This window comes from Theropithecus gelada, chromosome 3 (genome assembly GCF_003255815.1).
Source record: "Theropithecus gelada isolate Dixy chromosome 3, Tgel_1.0, whole genome shotgun sequence".
In the NCBI taxonomy this organism is placed as follows: Eukaryota; Metazoa; Chordata; class Mammalia; order Primates; family Cercopithecidae; genus Theropithecus; species Theropithecus gelada.
The window spans coordinates 130,223,346-130,242,075 of record NC_037670.1 but is presented as its reverse complement, the minus strand read 5'-3'; the positions used below and the strand labels follow the sequence as shown (position 1 = coordinate 130,242,075).

Below are 18,730 nucleotides of genomic sequence, written 5' to 3'. Positions count from 1 at the left end.
TCCCTCAGTTACCTGCCACACAGGCCTCTCCATAGGGGAGCTTACAACATGGAAGTAGGCTTCCCTTAGAGCAAGCCAGGGCGTGCAAGAGAGAGTGAGAGTAACAGAAGTGACAGCCATTCTGTACCCTAACCTCAGAAATGACATCCCACCACTTTTGCTATATTCTATTTGTTATAAGCAAGTGACTAAGTCTAGCCCACACTAAAGAAAAGAGGATTACATAAGGGCATGAACACCAGGAGGTACAGACTTTTGAGGCCACATCAGTGGCTGCCCACACCTTCCTTGCATGCACAACATGGGAATAAACACCAAAATAGATAACAAATAGAGGGAAAATAGGGAAGCAGAAGGGAAAGGGAAAATGTTCCAGCATCTAATTATTCATGCCTCAGAGCGCTCGCATTCTCTCTCCCCACCCCTAAATCTAGTCTAACCCACCAATCAGGTGCTCTCTTCACAGAGTCTCACATCTGTCTCCTCTTCTCTACCTGCATAGCACCACCATAGTTCAGGCTTTCATCTCTTCACACCATGAATATTGCAGCACTACTTTTCTAACCAGGCTCTGTACTCCAATCTTTCTAAGTCACACTTTTAACTTATCTTTATGGTACAGAAAGCCCTTCAGTAGCTCCCCATTGTCAAACAAAATCCAGACTCTTTAGACTGCTGTTCGGTGCCTTCCATAATTTGATCCAGGCCTGGGTATCCAAATGTATCACCCCCAAACCCCAGTAACAATTCTCCATCCCAGGCAAACCATGCTCAACACCCAAACACACCATGTTTATACTCAACTTGAAGCCTCTGCTAATACCATCATTCCCCCTCCCTCTGCAAGACCAGTCTTCACTTTACCATTACTAATCTTTGGCAATTTCCAAGATGCAGAGCAGATCCCATTTTCTCTGTCACACAGAGAAGCTGGGAGTTTCTGTTCACTCCCAACTAGATTTCAGTTCCTCCTATGAACTGGCACAGCTCTGAGAGACCACCCCACCCACTGCACAGGCCAGTCCCTGTGTACCTGTCCTGTTTTCCCAAGGAGTCGGTAAGTTTCACAATTTCCTTCTTCCAGAGACCACCAGACTGCATCTCTGTGAGGGTGAGGATAGGTCTCACTCATCTTTCCCTCCTGAAGGCAGCTGTTCCATAACAGGCAATATGGGTTGTCTTACGATGGATGGAAGGAAGGAAGGAAGGAAGGAAGGAAGGAAATGTCAAGCCCAGGGTCTAGCATATAACAATAGGTCAATAAGTAATAAATACTTGTTAACTCCACCAATTCTTAAAATGGGAATTGTTCACCAAGCGACACCTTAGCTATGTAGGCGCCCTTCCAAAGAAAGCAAAGGCAAGTGCAGTTATCTGAGTCTGAAACAAACAAGCCGACTCACACAAACATCACAACTAAAGGCAAATCGGCAGCTCCTCATTCCTCGCCCATCTTAACACTGGCTTAGAGATACAGGGTGCCAAGCTCAGAGACATTATTAGATGGCTCAGCCAGGGCAGAACTCAGTCCGTACAAAGCAACTTCAAATCAGTGCGCTTCAGCTGTGACAACTTGGGAAACAGCAGTGGTGAGAGCTAAAAGGGTGCTGGGAAAAGAGAGAGAAAAAAAAATATGTCGATTGTGGGGTGAGGGCGGTGTCCATATAGTTTAGATAATTCTAGTAAACAAAGGCTTTGTTAAAAAGAAGTAACAGAAGACATTTTAAAGCCTTCTTTAAAGGGTGAAAATCTCAACTAAAGCACCCAGCGTCCAAAATCAAGAGGAAATCTAGCGCTCCCTTTCTAGCTGGTTAGAGCAGTTAAGCCTGAAGTGGATTCTCCCAGGAATCAGATTCCTGGCCAAAGGTTGCCTGCGCAAACCCGGGCCACTCTCGTCTCACGGCAGGGAGCTCTGGAAATGGCTCAGGAGCTAGGCCCGTTAGCATCGTCTTCCAAGAGCCGTGAATTCGCCCTCCCGCTCTGCTGACCCTGGAGCAAAGTCCACGCAGTGGTTCTCTGAGAGCCGGAGACACGAACCGCGCGTGGAACCCGGGGGACCGGGGTCCTGAGTTTTGAGTTTTGCACGCCCCGCAGCCTGAGATGGGAAGGTAACTCCTCACGCCCCAAACTCACCTGCATTTCAGAACCACATCTACCCACTGGTTTCAGCTCCCAGAGCAACAACTGCAGAATCTCCACGGTCCAAAGTCCTCCAGGAAAGAGAAGAAAGGGGTGACGGGGGTGAAGGCTGGGAGGAGAGGTCACCAGGGTCCCTTCCCTGGCTCGGGTGGTGGTGGGGGTCGCAACCCCTCACGCCTCCTCCCCGCCAAGCCGTCGGGTCTACCGCGGCGGCGCCTCGCGGTGCGCGACAGGGACCCGGGGAGAGAGGAACAAGCTGGAAGCAAGGGTTGCCTGCAAAAACTTTCGGTCCTCCAGCGGCAACTCTGCAGGAAAGACCACCCTTCCTTCGGCCCCGCGTCGGGCCTCTCCCCGTGTGCCCCGACCCCTGGCACCCCGGGCTCGGGCGGCGCCGCTGCATCCCGGCTGCCGGGCGCTCTGCAGCCTCCACTCTCCGGCACGCGGCGCTCGCCCGTCAGTGCGGCCCCTCCCCGGCAGGCGGGCGGCCCCCGGCGGGCGGGCGGGCGCGGACTGCAGGCGCCTCTCTGCTGCCCCTGGCGGCCGCGGGCGCGCAAGCCCCACCGAGCTGGCTCCGGGAGCCAGAGCGCCCGCCCCTCCTCCGCTCCCTCTCCCCTCCTCCTCCGCCGCCCTCCTCCCATCCCGCCCTTCCTCCCTCCCTCCCCCTTTCAGAACACTCAATGTCGGAACGTTCCGAAGATGACGTCGGAGCGTTCTCGAATCCCGTGTCTCTCGGCTGCTGCTGCCGAAGGAACAGGGAAAAAGCAACAAGAAGGAAGAGCAATGGCGACACTGGATCGCAAAGTGCCCAGTCCGGAGGCGTTTCTGGGCAAACCCTGGTCCTCCTGGATCGACGCCGCCAAATTACACTGCTCCGACAGTAAGAACCCCACCGCCTCCTCCTCCTTTTATTATCCTGTAACCTTTCCATTCACCTAGAGCCACTGGGAAAAAGTGTGTGTGTGAGAGAGAGAGTGGCCCCCGGTGTCCTCCATGCTTCTCCCTCTCTCTCTAAATAAATACACACAGAGACAGATCATCAATGCACAGGGAGAGGCCCGGCTGCCAGGGCTGTCTGTCTGTCCGTGCCCGGCTCCCCGTGGCAGCCCGCGGGGTGGGCTCGCAGCCCCACGGTGTTGTCCGTTTAAAAGGCTACTCTGTTGCTGCTTGCATAGTTTTTTGGGTACCTATCTGGGCCAGGTAGATGGAAACCCGGACTTGGGAGAAAATGTTGCATTGTCAATTTTTGAAAGAATTTCATATACAGTATTTATATCGATCTGTTTGCAAATAAACACTCTCCCTCCCCCCTTGACTTTGGCTTTTTTCCCCCCTTTTTTCCTTATTTTCTGTTTTCCTTTTCTTTTTCATCTGCAGATGTAGATTTAGAAGAGGCTGGAAAAGAGGGTGGAAAAAGCAGGGAGGTTATGAGGCTTAATAAAGAAGGTAAGTGGAGCTACTGGCATTTTAGTGTTAGCATGTGTGGCAGAATCTTCACAGGATTTCGAATATAATGTGAATTGTTCTGCTGGGTACAGAGTGACTAAGGCTTGTCAAAAATTGAGCACGCCCAGGTGACTACTGCTTCATGTTAACTTCTTTCAAAGTATAAATACAACTGGGGGGTAAAGGGGGGTGAGACTGTTGAAGGCAGAAGTTTACTGCACTTCAGTTGGACTCCACGTTTGAACCTTCTGATGCATATCTGCCATTCTCCCCGGGAGCATCACTGCCAAATGGTGGGGCGTTAAAATTTCTGAAATGAAGAGTGGAGCTCCCTTCACAAGCATCCTGGCCTTTCTCATGGGTGAATGCACAACAGCTTAATGAACCCCACATGGTCAGTCATTCCAGCAGCTACTTCTCCACTCACCACTGAAAACCATTGTACATGGCAAACCTGTGCAGCAAGTTACATTTGGCCCACTTTGCATTTGGTCACAGATTGTTATGTGGCAAGCAGGGTTGGGAGCATCTGTATGTGCAGCCCCCCAGCCAGTCGTCAGCTCTCTTTTCCCAGCATGGAAATACGGTACCTGAAATGGGACACACTGAGTAGATAGGTCATCCCAGACCAAGACATGCAAGAGAAGCCACAACCTGCTGGAATTGGGCATCAAACACATATGGTCGTCATAAATAAATCATACCCTGTTCTCATTTGCAAGCCTGCCGTATGTAACTCTGGCCTATGGGCTTCAAATGGAGCAACTCCAGGGGCCACTTGATGCTAAGCAAATGGATGGGTTCATTTGAATTGTGATTCACTAACTGATGTCTTATAAAACATAATTGGTTGAAATTGGGGGTAGGAAGATGGCACAAGGGGACAGAAGAGGTTGGTGGTATTGAAAGAGTTCAGATATAAGTAGGCCATAGGTGAATTGCTCATCCTAAATGAATAGAGAAAAGGTCATTAGATGCCAAAGAATGGTCCCCCTCATAAAGGGAATGTCACCCTGGAAGGCAGCTGAATCCTGCGTGGAAAGATGGAACTCATTTTACGAATCAGCACTTCAGATGGTTGGTTTTCTGTGCCCAATCATTTCCTGACCATCCACTGAGAGGAAACTTTGTGCTTCAGAAAAAATAACATGAAGGTTAAAATGTGTGCATATTCAAGGACAGTTCCCTAGCACAGTGTTTCTGCTAATTAAGCACTTTGGGAACAAAACATTATTCTAAAAATGTTTGCTTCTAAAATCTTGTGTGATCTTGACATGTGTCTTCAGGATGCACGAGGGATTGATGTCAAGTGGACTTTTTACAAGTGGCAGCTTACTTGTGTTAAATGTTCATGTGTGTTGGCAGTGGGAAGCATCACTAGAGATTATTTTTCTTCACACACAAACTCTTGAGATCTCTAAATGCTTGCAAGACCCAGTTATCAGGCTACTGGCAACATGTCCACAAAAGATGGTGAGGCTGTGGAAATCTTTAAATTAAAGTTGAGTAAAGGTCATGGTATGGCACAGGATGGCACCTCTCAGGTCTGGGTGATGGGTTATGACTATCACAAACAAAACTCACATCCTTTCCCCCCAGTCCCTATTTCTATTTCAGAAGACTATTGTTCTCAGATTCTCTTTGCCTCATGAGAAACAGATTCTTTTTTCTTTTTTTTTTTTTTCTTTTTGAGATGGATTCTCACTCTGTCACCAGGCTAGAGTGCAGTGGTATGATCTTGGCTCACTGTAACCTCCGCCTCCCAGGTTCAAGTGATTCTCCTGCCTCAGCCTCCTGTGTAGCTGGGACTACAGTCACGTGCCACCACACTCAGCTAATTTTTGTATTTTTAGTAGAGACAGGGTTTTACCATGTTGGCCAGGATGGTGTCGATCTTTTGACCTCGTGATCCGGCCGCCTCGGCCTCCCAAAGTGCTGGGATTACAGGCGTGAGTTACCGCGCCCGGCTGAGAAACGGATTCTTTTAAGAAAAAATGAAAAGCTCTCCTTTCCTCAGAAGTCACAGGTGGTACATCCAGCTTATTAGGTCCTTTGTCCTATAAAGGTACAAAGATTTAGCTCCTAATTATATGCATTTGCATTAAGGACACCCACTGTTCAGTGTAACTTGAAATCGCTAACTTCACCAAAATAGCCATATATGAGCTGAAATCTCTTTGTTCATGGGTGTGGTGGAACAGACTTGGGTGAGCAATTCCCGATGGTCTTTCTGGTATATATGCACGCAGTTTTCTTTATAGATAAAATATCTATATACTGAATACATATTCCCCCATGGTGAGAAATTGAAGGGGTGTTCATTTGGTTACCTGGATCTCCAGTAGTGCTTGCCATGGGCCTTCTTGTTGGAGTGATCAGCAAAGTCTTGGGGTGGATACTGTTTGTGGATGGGTCACTGCAGGACACAAAGTAGTCTGTGTGTGGCTGTGTACCTGTGCGTATGAATGTATGTAGATTGTCCATGACACTGTCAGCTTTAAGCAGGTCTTGAGAAGAAATTCAGCTTTAGTGGGAATAAATGAACAAAATACACTTTAGAGATTCCAACTGAGAAATGAAGGGAGGTGGTTCCGAATTTTTTTTTTTTTTTTTTTTTTTGTGAGACGGAGCCTGCCGCCCAGGCTGGAGTGCAGTGGCGCGATCTTGGCTCACTGCGAGCTCCGCCTCCCGGGTTCACGCTGTTCTCCTGCCTCAGCCTCCCGAGTAGCTGGGACTACAGGCGCCCGCCACCAAGCCTGGCTAATTTTTTGTATTTTTAGTAGAGATGGGGTTTCACCGTGTTAGCCATGATGGTCTCGATCTCCTGACCTTGTGATCCACCCGCCTTGGCCTCCCAAAGTGCTGGGATTACAGGTGTGAGCCACCGCACCTGGCCGGTAGTTCTGATTTTGATGTCTTTTTTTTTTTTTTTTTGTGGTAAAATATACATAACATAAAATTTATCATTTTAACCATTTTGAGTATACAATTCAGTGGCACTAAGTACATTCATAATATTATACAACTATCATCGCTTTCCATTTCCCAAATTTTCCATCATCGCAATCAGACACTGTGTACCCATTATGCAGTCACTCCCCATTCTCCATTCCTCTCAGCCCTGGTAACCATGGTTCTACTTTCTGTCTCTATGAAGTTGCCTGTTCTAGTACCTCATATAAGTGGAGTCATACAATCTGTATCCTTTTGTATCTGGTTTTTTCGCTTTGCATCTCTGCATAGCTCATCCATGTTGTAGCATGGATCAGTACTTCGTTCGTTTTTAAGGCTGAATAATATTTCGTTGTGTATATATACTACATTTTGTTATGCACTCATCTGTTGGTGGACATTGGCGTTGTTTCCACCTTTTGGCCATTTTGAGTAATGCCACTATGAACGTTGGTGTCATATGATATTTTTAATAGACTAAACTCAGGAAGAGAAGTTAGGCTGGAAATGTGAAATAAGAATTATTTTGGTTTCTGCCTCTATCTGGCCACAACTTCAGAAGTCACAGCAAGGACTTGCAGACTTTTTGAATAACGTGATTACTATAATACAATACCCCATTCCTCACCCCTTTAAACTTTCTTTCAATTCTTTCCATTTCTTTCAGTTCTCTGCCTATACTGTATGAAATGTTAACTGGATGCTTTGAAATGTCTGTAATAAAGTTTTCACGTCATTGTTATTATTTCATCTAAAATTAGCTAAATTATAGCTAAGAGGAATTTGCCAGTTTTCTTTTATTTTTGAAACAGAATCTCACTCTTGTTGCCCAGACTGGAGTGCAATGGCACGATCTTGGCTCACTGCAACCTCCACCTCACGGGTTCAAACGATTCTCCTTTCTCAGCCTCCCAAGTAGCTGGGATTACAGGCATGCACCACCACGGTCGGCTAATTTTGTATATTTAGTAGAGATGGGGTTTCACCATGTTGGCCAGGCTGGTCTCGAACTCCAGACCTCAGGTGATCTGGACGCCTCAGCCTCCCAAAGTGCTGGGATTACAGGCATGAGCCACTGCACCTGGCCCCAAATACTTTTGAATGTTGTCATCACCTGGGTTCAGAAGGTGTTGCTAGTTCCATGGGTGGATGTGCTTAGATGGGCTTATATCCAGGACAACCTGGGCACTAGAAGGAGCAGGAGAACACTTTGAGTCGGCTTCCTACATTTTGATCTATGCCCTTTGGAAGTCGTTTCCCTTCTCTGGGCCTATTTGCCCATATTTAAAGTAAGGGGAGTGGGACTGAATGTCCTCTAAGGTCCCTTTGAGACCTCTGAACCCAAGCTTCTCTATTGAATGTACCTTCCTTTGAGATGCAGTTATAGCAGGCAAACTGTTTCTAAAGAAACTTAAAAAAAAAAAAACCCAAGCCCTCACATTAAAAATATCTTAAACTACTTCAAAAATAACTGGGTTTATTTTCTCAATTTATAACTTCTTGGTGGCAAAAATCACTGAATCTCATACACAAGCAATATTCTGCTGCAAATCATTTGTGAATGGTATCTGGCCTTCGGCATTCCGAGAAAAGTGGGGTTCTGAGTCCAAAACCCAATGTGTTCCCCCAGTGAAGAATGATTTGACCTCAGTCAGCTTGGATCAGTCAGGCATGCAGATTTCCTGTGAGGAGGACTCCCAGAAACCTTATTAGCCTAATCTATAAAAGGTGTTTATGAGAGAAAATTCCAAGGATGGCCATTCTTCTGTGCTAACCTTTTCAAATAATTTCCTCCTCAGCTTGGTAGATTTATCTGAAGACTTTTTTCAAGCTAATTAGGAAAAAGCTCTCAGTGATTTGGAAAGATGTTCCCCTTGCCTCATCTGAAGTTTTTTTTAAAGAATACCAATTCATAGATAAGGAATAGGGTTCCTATGCCTCATAAGTGTCCCTAACTATAAGACAGAGATAAGAATAGGATTGTTGTGATGATTAAATGAGATAATACAAAAGAGCTTAGCACATAGTAAGTCCTTAATGAATGTTGGCTTTTATTATTATTATCATTACTAATGAAGCTAGCTCTAGAAAACTTTATTCTAATTAACTAGGATTTTAAACTAATCTGTGATGAAAAGAAAAGATACCTAGCAGAAACTTTATTTTTAGAGTAAACCATTTTATTATAATTTTATGAAGCTAATGATTTTTTAAAGAAACAATTTCTATGGATATCAATTTTTTTTTTTTTTTTTTTTTTTTGAGATGGAGTCTCACTCTGTCGCCCAGGCTGGAGTGCAGTGGCGCAATCTCAGCTCACTGCAACCTCCACCTCCTGAGTTCAAGTGATTCTCCTGCCTCAGCCGCCTGAGTTGCTGGGACTACAGGTGCGTGCCACCACACCCAGCTAATTTTTCGTATTTTTAGTAGAGACTGGGTTTCAACGTGTTAACCAGTATGTTCTCGATCTCCTGGATCTTGTGATCTGCCCACCTTTAGCCTCCCAAAGTGCTGGGATTACAGATGTAAGCCACCGCACCCGGCCGGATAGCAGTGTTTTTAATGGAGTGCAGTTAAGTGATCATCGATAAGTTTTATCAAGAGCTATCAAGTAATACTTAGCCTGTATATGGCCTATGGCTAAGAAGAGTTTATACAAAGTTCTTTTTAGGGACTGGGAGATCTAAATAACTTCTTTAAATGATCGATAAGTTGTTTTATTTTATCACTGAGAAAAAAAAAGAGTCCTCAATAGATTCCTGTTTGGGTCTCTTGGAAGCCTACACTTGTCACTTTGAAAACTTGCCTGTGTTTTAATGTTCCCACATGTTTCGATGTGATGTAGATAAACTGGTGGAAAGCTTCCAGTCTGAAAATTGTGCTGGGGCCAGTAAGACATTGCTGTGACTATAAGAGTTTGCTGTTCTTCTGAGATGCTGGTGGAATTGGGCTGCAATATAGAAGGGTGCAGAGAACATAGGAGCATGCTCAGCACAGGCTCAGGAGTCTTGCAGTTGTGGCTGGATGGGAGAAAATTGGAGAAAAAGATGGCAACTGACCTGGTTAAGAATGAAGTATTCTTAGAATCCAAGCCAGGGAAGTCAGCAGCAGGCCATGGAGATTTATGGGAAACTGCGAACAGCTTCCCTTTATCATTATACAGACAACTCTGTTATCTATGTTAATAGAAGATGGGAAGACACAAAGTCCACAGATTACACAGATAAACCTCATTTTTACCATTAATTTCAACTTCATTCCCCATTAAGCCTACCTTCCTCCCCTTTTGCTAACAAGCAGTAACATTTGTTCACTTTGGCGTTTCATTATCATCTCTCTTCTCTGGCCCAGCTTTTGGGATGGAAGGATGGGAGAGATGGAGCGGCTTAAAGGTGATAGGGAGGAAAGATGAGAAGGAAGAGAAGGGAAGGGCTTGGAGAGCTATAAGCTCTACAGGTGCAGCCCACTGATGGAGCAGGGGCATGCCACAACCAACACAACACAGATGAGAAAGGACATCCTGATCATCTAGTTTGGGAAATACAAAGCTTCTAAAATGAGTATTTCGTTGTACATACAATTATTTCCTTGTGCCTGGGTTCCCGTGTGGAGGAAATGTGGCTCTGGATCCTTCCACAACAGGAAGCGAGGATGGACGCACTGAAACAGTGTATATGATATTGCCTTCTTCTAAGTTGCCCTGTACCAGGGTCTCATCCTATGTCATTCTATGAGAATAATGTTTTTACTGCTAGAAGATGTAGACCATTACATACACATACATATTCATTTTAAAACTACTTATTATTTTTTAATAATGTTCATGTTACAAAATGTAACATTGCGAGGCCATGTTGATGCTTTCAGCTGGTGGTTCCCAGGGGCCTGCCGTCTCTGCTGCAGAATTGATTTAGAAAAGTTAGGCAGATTTGTTTCTGTATGGTTTTCTGGGTTTGGTTGCATTTATACCCTTCAGGCTAACGTTTTGTTTATGACATTTTGTTTCATTCATGACATACTTCAGAAGTAGACATAAGATGGTAGTAGCCAATGCAGTGAGACATTGTCCTGGTCAAATCCCTCTTCTCTAAGGACCCCACACCCTGAGGTGGCCCACTATTCACATCTGGAGACAGTGGTCACTGAGTGATTGCAATAATCAAACATAGCCATAATGGAGAGGGAGAGCTTTAGCCAGTGGGTTCTACTTTTTCAGAATATTGTAGAAACTGAACGGCAAGGACTGACTTCTGTGTGTGTCTCTCTCCTAAATCTCCCTGTCTGGTGTTCTGCTGATTACGTGCTCCCAGCTAATGCCGTTTGGCTGGCATTCTCTTGCTCTCTTCTGTGATAGAGCTCAGACTGCCAAATGGACCTGGATTTGGACCCTGAGGTGCTTGAACTAATGATGAAACCTCAGGAAATCCCTTCTTGCAAGTGGGCTGAGGCTACAGTGGAGCATCCTTAATATTCAGGGGCTAGACCTGGCTGCCCTAGTCGTCTATAAGTGAAGCTGGAATTCTGCTGTGGGGAAAGCATTGTTTTTATGGAGACGCTTTATCCTTGTACCTGTGGTTTCTCAACACAATTCCGCTTGCCAATTTTAAGGGATCAGGTGCTTACAGAAGAAATGGAAACCAAATAAATACTCTCTAGGGCAAGACAAAGTGGCACTAGGTCACCACAGTGGGGAAGATAAAAGTGAGTCAATGATGGGCTCTTTGAACACAGAAGCACTTACTGGTGTACCTGATTCTGTGATGCTAATTGTAAATCTGTGAACATTAATGGTGTAAGGATACCCTTACCTGTAGGGGGAGTGGGAGTTCTGTGACCTTACCTCAAGGCATTGACAGGCCACAGAGTCCTGGGGTGGGATGGGGACACAGGACAGACACCCAGTCTGATGATACTAACCACAAGTGAGTTCAGCATTCCAGGGGTATGGAAGATGGTGGAGACATGGTCCCAGTTTGGTTATATCAGACCAAGGTGATGGTCCGGTTCTTAAAAAGTATATGAGCCACAAAAGGACAAATACTGTGTGATTCCATTTATAATGAGGTTCCTAGAGTGGTCAAATTCATAGAGACAGAGAGTAGAATGGTGGACATTCAGGGGCTAGGGGAGGGGAAATGGAGAGTTCGTGTTTCCGTGATACAGAGTTTCAGTTGGGGAAGATGCAGAAGTTCTGGAGATGGACTGTGGTGATGGTTATACAACATTGTGAATATACTTAATGTCACAGAACTAACCGTACACATAAAAAATCGTGAAAATGGGTCAGGCGTGGTGGCTCATGCCTGTAATCCCAGCACTTTGGGAGGCCGAGGTGGGCAGATCACGAGGTCAGGAGATCGAGACCATCCTGGCGAAACCCCGTCTCTACTCAAAACACAAAAAATTAGCTGGGTGTGGTGGTGGGCGCCTGTAGTCCCAGCTGCTCAGGAGGCTGAGGCAGGAGAATTGCTTGAACCCGGGAGGCGGAGGTTGCAGTGAGCTGAGATCGTACCACTGTACCCCAGCCTGGGCAACAGAGCGAGACTCTGTCTCAAAAAAAAAAAAAAAGAAAGAAAGAAAAGAAAAAGAAAAAGAAGGTTTAAATGGTAAATTTTATGTTATGTGTATTTTACCACACACAAAAAGGTTCATTGGCATTGCATGCTTAGGAGTTTAGTGGAGCATTATTTAAATCTTGACCATTTATTGGCTGGATATTAAATTAAGCCTCAATTTCTACTTTTCCTTTCCAGAGTGGGAATAGGAGTACCTCTCAGAATTGTTGTGGAAATAAATGAGATGCTATCTGGTGTAAAGTAGGTACTCAGTAATGTAAGCCTTTGTTGTGATGATTGTTGTTTTTACCAAGCACTTGGGTCTTTGCCTTTGTCTTAGAGCTGCCACTTCCAGGGGAAAGACTGTGTTCTTACTGCTCCAGGGGTATGCCCGGGGCTCACCAGGCATCTTTTGTCAACTTGTGTGTCTCCATTTCTTTAAGGATGCCCAGAACAAAGACAAAGGGATTGGACTGGTGTCCCTGTACTGTTAGTCTCAAGAGTGAATCTGGGGCCGGGCAGGTGGCTCATGCCTGTAATCCCAGCATTTTGGGAGGCTGAGGTGGGCAGATCATGAGGTCAGGAGTTCGAGACCAGCCTGGCCAATATGGTGAAACCCATCTCTACTAAAAAAATACAAAAATTAGGCAGGCATGGTGGCATGTGCTTGTAGTCCTAGCTGCTTGGGAGGCTGAGGCAGAAGAATTGCTTGAATTCAGGAGGCAGAAGTTGCAGTGAGCTGAGATTGCACCACTGCACTCCAGCCTGGGGGACAGAGTGACACTCCGTCTCAAAAAAAAAGTGAATCTGTTTCAGTGTTTTACAAAGTGTGTTCATTCTGGAGACCCTGCTGTGTTGTTCTGTAGGGTCCTTTCGCCCCCAGCCCCAGGCTGCAGTCACACTGAAATGAAACAACTGGGAGTGAAACATAGGAACCAGGAATGTGCTGTTTTTGTTTTTTTTTTTTTTTTTTAATTTATTTTTTCGAGACAGGTCTCTCTCTGTCACCCAGGCTGGAGTGCAGTGGCATGATCATACTCACTGCAGCCTCGGTCTCCAGGGCTCAAGCGATCCTTCTACCTCAGACTCCTAGGTAGTTGGGACTACAGGCGTGTGCTGCCATGCCTGCCTAATTTTTTTGACTTTTAGTAGAGATGAGGTCTTGCTGTGTTCCCCAGGCTGGTCTCAAACTCCTGAGCCCAAGTGATCCTCCCTCCTCGGCCTCTCAAAGTTCTGGGATTACAGGCATGAGCCACCGCACCTGACCAGGAACGTGCATTTTAAACAGGCTCCTCAGGTGGCTCTGATGTTTCCTGAACTTTGAGAACTACTGTTTATTGGTTGAGAGAAGTGGCTCTCAACCCTGCCTACCCTGAAAATTGCTTGGGAAGCTTTTTAAAAGGAAATAGGCCAGGACCACCCACAGAGATTCTGATTCTGTAGATCCAGGTTCAGGGGTTCTAAGGGAGCTGCTTATGTGTTTCCTTTTGGAGTTTTTTGTCTGTTTTTTAAATTTACTTTTGTGGTATCTTTTGGGCTAAAGACAGCCCAACTTATGTGTTTTTTTGTTTGTTTGTTTTGTTTTGTTTTTAAGTAACAATCCTAAATGTCTTTTATTGGGCATTAACTAGGTGCCAGGCCCAGGGCTAAATGTGCATGTTCGCATTTAATCCTCATGACCACCCTGTGAGGCAAATCCTGTTATCAACCCTATTTCAGAGATTGGGAAGCTGAGGCTTAGAGAGGTTAAGTAATTTACCCAAGGTGACATAGCTGGGAAATAGTAGAGCTGTCCTGAACCCCAAGGCAGCCTGATTCCAGAGGCTGTACTCTAAGCACTGTGTCCTGATGTCTGTCGTCCTAGGAGCAGGGTTGGAACTAAGGGGAAGCAAGCAGGTGCCCAGGAGACCTGTTTAAGTAGGGCCTCACGTGGGCTTCTGCAGGTGCAGAGTGAGTGCTCCTTAAGTGTTGCACCTGGGCACCTGGCTTGACTCATTCTCTCACCATCCTTGCCCAAGAGAGAGTGTTCTTTAAGCAAAATGGCGAGGCCGGACTACCTTTCATTCCCTCTTGCCTGTGTAAGCTAGTGGCCTCCTGATAGGGCCCTGGGTCTCCCCATCAGGGAAATGCTCTCTCATTCCAAGGCCCCAGCTTTGTGGCCTCTGTGGTCAGAGTCCTGGCCTCAGGGAAATCAGAGGAGCTAATGCAAACTGTGTTCCTTTTTGGGAGAAGGTGTTAGCAAAGATGGTTGCCAAGCAACTCCAGGGGCATCTATCTACAGTGATGATTTCTCTCTTTTTTCCTCCTTTTGAACATCTTCTAGGCCGCTGTTCAGTTTCCCTCATGGCATTGGGATTGTTAGTAATTTCATGAAGGGTGCGCTCCCTAGGATGATGGAACGTTAGAGGTGTCCATCATCCTAATGCCACGTTAGAGGTGTCATTTTGATGGTGACATGCCTGCTAAGTGGGTGTGAAAGTCCTTTACCTTCTTCAGCCACAGAGATGCCCTGGTTGTCACTGGCTCTGAGAAGGCAGTGACAAAGAGGATCCTTTGGAATGGAGTGGCTGGGAAAGGCACAGAATGCATCTCCCACATGAGGACAGGATGATGTGGCAACATTTACTTCCTGTGACTTTGAATTTCACCCATTCTCCGTTAATTGGGGCATTTAAGCATTTTATAGTGATCGCCCTACTGGTCCCAGAGGAGCTGGTGTCACCCCCCTGTCTCTCTCTCGGTGGTTTCAGAGACCAGGAGTCCTTGACAATCCTTTCCTCCTCGGTGCTGTCCCCTCTCCTAATTAGTCACCTCCTCTCTGTGGGGTTTCAAGTGACCTTCGATGGGCCCCAGACCCCATGGTCTACCAGCTGGTGGTTTGATTCTTCTGATAAGGACCAGGAGCTTGTGGGTTCAAGCACCTTTTACACTTAATGGGACAGAATCCCACCCAGACTGGCAAGAAGAGGGTGATCCACTGGAAAAGAGGAACTGGTCACATTTTTGGGTGGGAGGGGCAGTAGCTCTGTCGCCCAGGCTGGAGTGCAGTGGTGCAATCATAAGTCACTGCAGCCTTGACCTCCCAAGCTCAAGTGATCCTCCCATCTCAGCCTCCCTCCCAAGGAGCTGGAACACAGGTGCACACCACCATTCCTGGCTAATTTTTTCTATTATTTTTAGAGACGGGGGTCTCCCTGTGTTGCCTAGGCTAGTCTCGAACTCGTGGGCTCAAGCGATTCTCCCACTGCAGCCTCCCACAGTTCTGGAATTACAGGAGTCAGCCACCACGCCCACCAGAACTGGTCACATTTGCTTAAGGCTGACTTCGTTTGGCCAACCCATGTACAACAGCCCTGTTAATGAAGTCCCCAGACTCCAGGCTTCCGTTCCCTTGAGTTACTCCCTCATCATTGTGCCCTTCCTCATCATCTTTTGCAGAAGCAGGGCAGAATCCAGAGAGAATTAGGGACTCAAATGAGTCCTGCCACTTTCAGTGGCTGAGACAAAAGACTTAATGGCAAAATACAAACCCTGTACACAAGCCAGGTTTAAGCAGAGTAGGGGCATATTTGCTTTCCAAATGGAATTACTGGGGATTTCTTTAAATAGTAGACAATCCTAGAGCTTTCTGAAAATCATATTTGCTCTCAGAAGTTTTCATGGCACCCGCTTTTGTGCCCTTTCTGCCAGCTCCTCCCTCGGAGCGTGAGGCTTTGCCCTCGGTTTGCTCTGCATTTGCACCGGACTCTGGCTCCTGTTCACACCCCAGGCGGTCCCTGTGTGTGGCGATTCTGACATGCTTGCAGCTTTCCTGACCTCTCCTCCACAGAGTGCTCATCCTACCCCTGGGTGCCGTGCCAGACAGCCCCTCACGGATGTCATTGTGCGTCTCAGACTCCCCTAGACCCAAGTGCAAGCCGAGCCTGTGCATTTTCCCCATGACTATCTTTAGAAAGACCCCCTCCTCCGCTCCTCCCTCCCTCCCATCTTAGCGATTCCCTGCACCTCTCCATCTCTCTCCACTCCCCGACCCCCACCCCAGCTAGCCTGCCTCATAGCCTACCTAGATTTTTATAATAGCTGTTTAATTGGTCTTCCTGTCTGTATCTTCCCCGCACACCACTTCAAAAATTAATCTTCTGAAAATTCACATGTGTCAGTTTGTTCCTCAAGTGAAAACCTGTCAGCACTTCATCGACCACAGTTAATGCAGCATTCAAAGTCCTCAGTCCCTTCCTATCTGGACAGGTGGCCTGCCCTTTGCAGCAGCACTTTGGACAAGTGGAGTGCTTTCCCTGTCCCCCTCTCTGCTTCTGCCTCCCATCTGCATCTAGTGTCTTCCCCTTCTCCCCCTCCCATTGCCCCTCACCCTCCTTCCCCAGGGCCAGCCATACTTTCTAAGGAAGCCTCCCCGCCGCTCGGGCCACCCCACCTGGAACTTCTCTGCACCTTGTGCATGCTAGCTATGCCCAGTGTACATGCCCCCAAACCTCACACCTTACACTGCTGCAGACTCTTCCCATGGTCCACATGTGTCTTGTCATCATAGCTGCATTCGAATCTTCTGGAGGCAGGGTGGAGGAAGAGCGATCATATTGTCCCCTTTTGTTTCCTAAGTTATCTTTCGACCAGCAGAGTGTTATAGTTCAACTAAGCATCTTATTTGTTTTTGAAATACCTGTATTGTCTTTTTCTTCTTTTTTTAAGAAGATTGTGGTAAAATACTATACCATCTTAACCATTTTTAAGTGTAAAGTTCAGTAGTGTCAAGGACATTCACATGATCATGTAGCCAATCTTCATAACTCTTTCCATCTTACAAAATTGAAACGTCATACCCGTGAAACCAACAGTTCCCATTTGTATTTCCATTTTAAAAAAATCAATCTGGAGATGGCCTATGAGGTTTTTTGATTCACCATCTGATATTTTGAAGTTGTCAAGATTCTAAGAACTGGCAGGACTCCTGAAGTTTCTGTTCAAGTGGATCGCTGGAGCTACAATGCAACACAGCTCACCTTAGGGCGTTAGCTCCAGCATCCTAGGTCAGCAGAGAAAATTCCATGAAAAAATGCTACCGCTAGGGTGCTGAGTCCCAGACATCTTTGAGCACCTAAAGTTTTTCATTTAATATTTGCTAGTAACCCCCACCCTGCACCATTCTTTTTTTTTGCCTTTGCAGTTCAGTGTTAAAATTTTTCACATGTATAAAAAGCTTGAAATAATGGTACCATGATCACCTATAGAATTAAACATTAGTTCGCATTTTGTCTTGTTTTCATATATATATATATGTAAAGATCTATCTGTATATATGTCTTATAAAGAAATATACAGGCCAGGTGCCGTGGCTCACGCCTGTAATTCCAGCACTTTGGGAGGCAGAGGCGGGTGGATTACCCGAGGTCAGGAGTTCGAGACCAGCCTAGCCAACATGGTGAAACCCCATCTCTACTAAAAATGCAAAAATTAGCCAGGCATAGTCGCACACACCTGTAATCCCAGCTACTTGGGACACTGAGGTGGGAGAATTGCTTGAGCCCAGGAGGCAGAGGTTGCAGTGAGCCGAGATCATGCCACTGCACTCCAGCTTGGCCAACATAGCGAGACTCTGTCTCAAAAAAAAAAAAAAGGAAAGAAAAAGAAATATACAGTCATGCATTCCTTAATGATGGGGCTATGTTCTGAGAGATGTGTCATTTCCTAGGTGTGCAATAGGCTATGCCATCTAGGTTTGTGTAAGTTCACTCTATGATATTCCTATTGGTATAACCTATTGCTTCTAGGCTACAAGCCTGTACAGCATGTTGCTGTACTGAATACTGTAGGTAATTGTTGTAACACAATGGCAAGCATTTGTGTCTCTCAACAGATTGAAAGATAGAAAAGATACAGTAAAAATATGGTATTGTATACTCTTATGGGACCGCTGAGTATGTGGCCTGTTGTTGACCAAAGTGTCATTATGCGACTGTGTGTGTGTATATGTATATGCATGTGTGTGTGTGGCATTTGATTTTATTTTCGGTAGCATTGGAAATAAGTTGTAGACATCACGACACTTCATCTTTGAATATTTATCATTTTTCCACATCTTGATTGTGCTACCTTGAGCTGTTCACTTAAATTCTCAGAGCCTTATCATACATAAATATGTATGTATGTTTTTGCTGAAATATTTGGTAAGTCACAGACAGCATGACACCTCTAAATACTTCAGCATGCATCTCCTAAAATTAGAGGCATTCTCTGACCGAATCATAATATCAGTATCACACTTAGAAAACTAATGGTAATTCCATACTCATATCTCATACCCAGTTCTCATTCAAAATTCACCTGTCACGCCCCCACCCCCAAAAGCTTATAGCTGCATTTTTCAAACTAGGTCCTGTTATGGTTCATGTATTGCATTTGGCTGTTAAATCTCTTCAGTAGTTTTGAATCTAGAACAGTGTCCCTCCCCCATATGTGTGTGTGAATATATGTATACATACATATTTCTATACTTGTATACATATTTATATATATAAATATATAAAACATTGCCATTTAAAATGCTTCATGTTGTCTTGTCACTTCCTTGTGTTATCTTACCTTGTTTTTGCTATTCCCTGTTTTTCCCCTGTTCTGGAAGTTTG

General features: G+C 45.7%; 1 protein-coding gene across 3 annotated transcripts in view; it reads left to right on the top strand.

Moving 5' to 3' along the window:
- The first annotated feature begins 2,813 nt into the window (after positions 1 to 2,813).
- The window catches only part of ATXN7L1 (ataxin 7 like 1), a 272,319-nt gene continuing 256,402 nt past the window's right edge, over positions 2,814 to 18,730 (top strand). For 2 of the 3 annotated variants that reach the window (XM_025380736.1, XM_025380735.1), the window contains exons 1-2: positions 2,814 to 3,016; positions 3,514 to 3,582. In XM_025380736.1, coding sequence (XP_025236521.1) covers positions 2,836 to 3,016; positions 3,514 to 3,582 — 250 coding nt within the window. In that variant the 5' untranslated portion in view covers positions 2,814 to 2,835. The remainder of the gene's footprint in view (positions 3,017 to 3,513; positions 3,583 to 18,730) is intronic. The other variant, XM_025380738.1, reaches the window with a different exon arrangement.